We start from the raw sequence: 7,136 nt of genomic DNA, 5'->3' as shown, positions 1-7,136 counted from the left end.
GGTGTCCGGGGCGTCCTTGGTAGCTATAACTAGCTTATTGGAAAAGAGAAGTTCATCTAATTTCAAGGATCGATTCAAAGATGAGGAAAAACTCGTGCCTGAAGTTGAGCTAAGTTTAATTAATCTTTCTTCAGATTTATTTAACTATTTTTATTATTTGTTTTCAGCTTTTACTTTTTACGCATTTTTTTCTGTTTATTTTAGGTTTTTAATTTTTATCCTCCCCCCAAATTTCTTGGGCACGACAACTGCCTAGACACGGATCTGGTTGAGAAAGAGCAACAATTTTACATGAACCCAGTCTTTGAGGGATCGACCCTACTACCTATACTGCTCAAGTTTGTAAATTAGGTGTAGGATTATATTGGTGGAATCGACAACCATCAGTTTTGGCACCATTGCAGGGGACTGGCAACACTTACAATTGTTTAAATCGTCTTCATGACCAGATCTTCATTCGGAGATCTCGAATACAACCCAAAAATTGAGAAATCAGCACAAGCACGATGGAAAGAGACTGAAGCTCTTAAATGTGCAAGTAAGCAGAAGTTGAGCTAGGACAAGGGATCCTAGAATCCAACATCGAAAAGTTGAGCCAACCAATTCTTGCAGAGGCAATTCGACGTCGGAAACAAGTCGAAGTGGTTGAACTTGAGACCGAACCACTTTCTAGAACAAAAGAAGTAAGAGACAACCTCGGTGAACCAGAAAGGATGGCAAACCGAACCATTCATCAACAAGCTGGTGCTCTCAATGGGCAAACACCGTTATACATCAACTATCCAACCGGAGAAACCCCGTTTGATATAAAATCAGGCCTGATTCACCTTTTGCCGACTTTTCAAAGCTTGAAGAACGAAAATCCACACACTCACTTGAGAGAATTCCACATGGTCTGCTCAAGCATGAAACCTCAGGGAGTAACCGAAGATGAAATTAAACTTCGGGCATTTCCTTTTACTTTAGTTGATACAGCAAGAGAATGGTTATTTTACTTACCCATCAGTTCTATTACAACATGGGGTGACTTATCTCGCGTATTTGTTGACAGATTCTTTCCAGCATCGTGAGCAGCTGAACTTAGGAGAGACATAGTGGGAATTTTCCAAATGGAGAGTGAATCGCTCTACGACTATTGGGAACGATACAAAAAATTGTGTGCAAGTTGTCCTCAACACGGTTTGACCGAACAATCACTTCTTCAATATTTCTACGAGGGTTTGCTCCCTATGGAAATGAAGATGATTGACGTTGCTAGTGGAGGGGCGCTTGTCAATATAACTCCTCAAAGGGCAAGAGCACTGATATCCACCATGGCGGAAAATTCTCAACAATATCGGCCAAATTCAGAACCCACAAGACGGGTTAATGGGGTAAACGTTTCATCCTTAGAAGATAAATTGGATAAGCTTACTAATATTGTTCAATCTATGCTTATAGAAAAGAAGAATCTGACCCAACTGTGTGGAATTTGTACTACGTCTGAATATTCGACGGATTTGTGCCCAATCCTTAACGATAATTCAACGACACATGTTGATGCTATCGGATATTTTTCGGGACCTCCGTAAAGACGCTATGATCCTTTCTCCAACATCTACAATCCCGGGTGGAAGGATCATCCCAACTTGAATTACAGAGTTAATCCCCGATATAATCTATCATACCAACTGAGACCTCTGTAACCACCACAACAACAACCCAAGCCGCGCACATCTCTAGAATCTATTGTGGAAAGACTTGTCGTCAATGCTGCAAAATATCAATGGGGGACAGACACATCAATTCAAGAGTTAACTAATCAAGTTAGTAAAATCTCAATGGAAGTTAATTGTTTGGAATCTCAAGGTAAATTACCTTCCCAGACGGAGTCGAATTTTCGGCAAAATGCAAGTGCAATAACTCTTCGTAGTAGAAAAGTTTTGGAAATAGTTCCAGACAAAAGTCATGGGCAAGATAAGGAATGAGAAAAGCAGAGCTCTGATCCAAAAGCCAAACCAGAATAAAAAATTCAGAAACCAGTCGTGATGCCACATCATTTTCCAGGGAGGCTTGCAAGGATAAGAAAGAGAAGGAGGAAAAAGAAATCCTCGAAACATTCAGGAAGGTGGAGGTAAATATCGCTTTACTCGATTCTATCAAACAAATACCTCATTATGCAAAATTCTTCAAGGAATTGTGCACTAGCAAGAGGAGGTTAATATTTAACGAAAGAGTAAATGTAGGAGAAAATGTCTCCACAGTACTGCAAAAGAAAGTTCCGCCCAAATACAAGGACCAAGGTATGTTTGCTATTTCCTGTGAGATAGGTAATGTAGGCATTAAGAAAGGCATGTGTGATTTAGGGGCTTCCATTAATGTTATGCCTTATTCTATTTATAAGTTGATTAACGCGGGTCATTTGAAAGAGACAGGAGCAATAATCCAGTTGGCAGACAAGTCAGTCGTCTATCCCGTAGGGTTACTTGAAGACGTCCTTGTTAAAGTTAATGAATTAATTTTCCCTGCAGATTTCTACATTATTAATATGGAGGACGATAACTCAACTAATTCATCTGACATTTTTCTTGGAAGGCCGTTCCTAAGTACCGCAAGTGAAAAATTGAAGTTCGGAGCCGAACACTGACAATGGAGTTTGATGGCGAAATCTTGAAATTCAATGTCTACGAAGCTATGGGTCATCCTAGCTCACTATTAAATTTTTCTAGTATCGATAGTATAGATTGTTTAACTTAATCTATTTCGAATATCATGACTTTGGTGAGTTGGAAACTGTCCTTTACAGAAGCATTGACATGGATGTTTTAAATCATCTCGAGGAATTAGCAATTATAGAAAATCCTTTGCGAGAAATTGTCAAACACTTGGAGACGCAACCATCATTTACAAACCGAGGTAACCAATTTGAACTATTACCTTCCCAAACTAAAATGTTGCCTTTGGTTTTGCAGCCACCAACCTTGGAGCTTAAAGCATTACCAGACCACCTTAAGTACGTCTTTTTGGGAGAGAAAGACACATTACTGGTGATAGTGTCAAACAAACTAACCAAAGACGAGGAGGAAAGTCTAGTTCGAGTTCTGAGAGATTATAAGGAAGCTATTGGTTGGACGATAGCCGACATAAAAGGGCTAAGTCCATCCACTTGTATGCACAAAATTTTCATCGAAGATAACACGAAACCAAAGAGAGATGCTCAAAGATGCCTTAATCCACCCATGATGGAGGTAGTAAAAAAGGAGATCTAGAAACTGTTGGATGCTGGAATGATATACCCCATCTTCGACAGTGATTGGGTTAGCCCGGTTCATGTCATGCCCAAGAAAACTAGCGTGACAGTGGTGAAATTCTCGTCAGGAGAACTGGTCCCTACCCGAGTCCAGAATGGATGGAGGGTTTGCATCGATTACAGAAAGTTGAATGCAGCTACCCGAAAAGACCATTTTCCACTTCCCTTCATCGATCAAATGCTTGAGCGATTAGCTGGTAAGACCCATTATTGTTTTCTCGATGGGTACTCGGGATTTTTCCAAATTTCACATGCCCCTTTGGAACGTTTGCGTATAGACGAATGTCGTTTGGGCTCTGTAATGCTACAGCCACTTTCCAGAGATGCATGGTGAGCATATTCTCCGATTATTTTGAGAAAATCATTGAAGTCTTTATGGATGACTTCACGATATACGATAACTCTTTTAACGAATGTCTCGATAATCTTGCTAAAATTTTACAAAGATGCCTAGAATTTAATCTTGTTTAAATTATGAGAATGCCACTTCATGGTTGACAAAGAATTAATTTTGGGTCATATAGTTTCCTCACAAGGAATTGAAGTCGATAAGGAAAAAACAGATATTATTAACTATTTACCTTACCCCACATCCGTGAGGGAAGTTCATTCGTTTCTTGGCCATGCACGATTTTACAGACGATTCATGAAAGACTTATCGAAAATTGCGCAACCACTTTGCAGTCTGTTACAAAAGGATAAAGAATTTGAATTTGGCCAGACTTGTAAAGATGCATTTGACATGCTGAAGCAGAAATTGATCTCCGCTCCCATAATGCAACCACCAAATTGGAACTTCCCGTTCGAAATCATGTGTGATGCAAGTGATTGAAGTGTGGGAGCTGTCATTGGCCAAAGAATAGGGAAAGAGTCTCATGTTATCTACTATGCTTCGAAGACTTTGGATGCTGCCCAAAGCAATTTCACAACCACTGTGAAATAATTATTAGCTTTTGTGTTTGCTTTAGATAAATTTAGATCTTACCTATTGGGAACTAAAGTGATGATCTTTTCTGATCATGCAGCTTTGAAATATTTAATAGGGAAGAAAGAGGCAAAACCTTGACTGATTAGGTGGATTCTGCTCATACAAGAGTTTGATTTTGAAATCCAGGATAAAAAGGGATGCGAAAACTTAGTAGCTGACCATCTGAGTTGATAAGCGATTCCAGTGGATGACACACCATTGAAAGACAACTTCCCAGATGAAAACCTGTTTTCAGCCAATGCGGTTTATCCTTGGTATGCAAACATAGTAAATTATTTTGTTACAAGTACTGTTCCTTCAGAATTACCAAGGTCTAAAAAGATAAGATAAAGAAAGATGCCCGGTATTACATTTGGGACGATCCTTAGCTTTGGAAGCATTGCTTCGATCAGGTAATTCGACGGTGTGTAGCAGAAACAGAGGTACAGTCTATCTTAACTTTTTATCATTCTTATGCATGTGGAGGACATTTGGACCAAAACGCACCGCACATAAAATTCTCGAATGTGGACTATTTTGGCCAAACATATTTCGTGATGCCTTTTTATTCTGCAAAACCTGTGAAAGGTGCCAAAAAGCTGGCAACCTTAGTCGTCAAAATGAGATGCCCATTACTCCTATTCATATTTGCGAAATTTTCGATGTGCGGGGGCATGGATTTTATTGGTCATTTTGTTTCTTCTTTCGATAATTTTTATATACTCTTAGCTGTTGATTATGTTTATAAGTGGATAGAAGCGAAAGCCACTCACAATGATAATGCTAAAACCGTAGATGACTTTCTTAAAATTTCTATTTTTTCCAGGTATGGCACTCCACGAGCATTAATCAGTGATAGAGGAACTCATTTTTGCAATAAGCTCATAAGTGGACTTATGGAGAAATATGGAGTGACTCAACAAATTGCCACTACCTACCATCCACGGAAAAATGGACAAGCTGAAGTATCGAATCGAGAAATCAAGTCCATTTTGGAAAAAACTGTTAAACCTAACAGAAAGGATTGAAGTTTGAGACTAAATGACACACTTTGGGCTTATAGAACAGCTTATAAGGGACCAATAGGCATGTCACCTTATCGACTCCTTTTCGGTAAACCGTGCTATCTCTCGGTCGAATTAGAGCACAAGGCATTTTGGGCAGTTAAGCAATGTAATATGGAGATGGAGATTGCAGGAAGGACTCGGAAGTTGGATATTCAGGAACTCGACGAAATTAGAAATGATGCATATGAAAATGCTCGAGTTTATAAAGAAAAGACGAAGACGTTTCATGATAAGTTAATCACTAGGAAGCAGTTTTCCATAGGACAAAAAGTTCTCCTATACGACTCCACCTTAAAAATTTTCGCTGGTAAGCTTCGATCCAAATGGATAGCTTCATTTACTATTACTAATTTATTCTCGAATGGTGCAGTGGAAATTCAAAGCGAAGAAACCCAGAAGTGCTTTAAAGTGAATGGTCAAAGACTGAAACCCTTTTACAAGAATTTTCAAATGCACACAGTTGAGGAGATTGTTCTCAAGGAGCCCAGAACTTGAATAACAAGTCGTCGAGCTAACGACGTTAAACAAAACGCTGTTGGGAGGCAACCCAAATTTTCCTTTTATGCAAATAAACTTTTGGAAGGTAAAATGGAAGTAAAAATGCATGTCAAGGATCGGTTCTGTCTAAGGAAAGACTTGGTACTTAAGAATGTCCATTGTGACTCACCTCTCTTTCTTGGGAACTTACCTGGTGCATTTATCACGACTATTTTATTAAATCTCATAATCTTGGTTTCTAATAATTTATTTCTTGAATATTTAAGCATAGCATTAGCGAAGCTATAAATTCGAGAAATAAAAATTACACTCTTTATTTTTATTTTATTTTTATTTTTATTTTGTAGGTAGACATTACAAGACTAAATTTAAGCCACCATTTTAGCCCACAAAATTCCTTTAAATTCAGCCAAGGCCCAATCAACCCACCCACCATTTAACCCAATTTACTACCCAAACTAAAACCCAAAAAATAAGCCCAAAAATACCCTAACCGTCCACCCTTTCCAAAACACAAAAATTTTTTAACCCAAATTTACACCCCAACCGTCCACCCCCACCAAATCAAAACCAAAAAAGAAAAAAAACCTAACCTTTCACCCATCAAATCCTAATCTTTCACCTATCACATCCTAGCCATCTTTTCACCTAGAAAACTACAACCCATACGCCCATATTAACTCATCCCTCTCTCCCCAACCGTCCACCCATTTAACAAAAAACAAACAAACTTTAACCCATCAAATTCCAACGTTACACCTATCAAATCCTACTACCACCATTTGATCGGAAAAAGAGGAATAAAAATAAAAATAAAAATCTTTACCTTCTTTCTTCTTTCTTTTTCACCACCACTCAACACCCCTCCAAGAAAACCGTTTCACTGCCGACCATTGTCCGTACTCGCGAACGCGAGGCACAAGAACCACCATCTGCGGTTAACCAGCGTCGAAACCACTTCTCCGCTCCGCCCTTTGTGACCATCGACTCCGACGAGTCTCCTCCCTCTCCGCCGCTGCAACCACGTCCTACTTGGAGAAATCACAGCCCAACTCTGATTGCCATTGTCTACCCACCCTATGAGCCATCTATTTCGGACTACCATTCTCCAAACAATCCAAATGAATAGCCGAACTCATCCGACAGCCATGATCACCTTTCCTCCTGACCAAACTTATGTGCGCAGTAACCTACCCGACCGTGGCCATCACGAAGAACTTTGCAACCCCCAAACAACGGCATTGAACCACGTGCGACACAACTTTCACGAACCCGTGCTCGATAACAGCCACCGTTGGCCAGTTCATCAAATTCG

General features: G+C 39.5%; 2 protein-coding genes across 2 annotated transcripts; both read left to right on the top strand.

The window, feature by feature from the left end:
• Positions 1 to 3,266: 3,266 nt before the first annotated feature.
• Positions 3,267 to 5,284, top strand: LOC105801057 (uncharacterized). Its single transcript, XM_012632394.1, has 2 exons — positions 3,267 to 3,619; positions 5,083 to 5,284. The coding sequence occupies exons 1-2, from the start codon at positions 3,267 to 3,269 to the stop codon at positions 5,282 to 5,284; spliced, it is 555 nt and encodes a 184-aa protein (XP_012487848.1).
• Positions 5,285 to 5,434: 150 nt separating this feature from the next.
• LOC105801058 (uncharacterized) lies at positions 5,435 to 5,818 on the top strand. Its single transcript, XM_012632395.1, has 2 exons — positions 5,435 to 5,630; positions 5,694 to 5,818. The coding sequence occupies exons 1-2, from the start codon at positions 5,435 to 5,437 to the stop codon at positions 5,816 to 5,818; spliced, it is 321 nt and encodes a 106-aa protein (XP_012487849.1).
• Positions 5,819 to 7,136: the final 1,318 nt, after the last annotated feature.

Source organism: Gossypium raimondii, chromosome 11 (genome assembly GCF_025698545.1).
Source record: "Gossypium raimondii isolate GPD5lz chromosome 11, ASM2569854v1, whole genome shotgun sequence".
In the NCBI taxonomy this organism is placed as follows: Eukaryota; Viridiplantae; Streptophyta; class Magnoliopsida; order Malvales; family Malvaceae; genus Gossypium; species Gossypium raimondii.
Note: the sequence above shows the minus strand (reverse complement) of the source record. Positions and strands in the feature narration are given on the sequence as shown.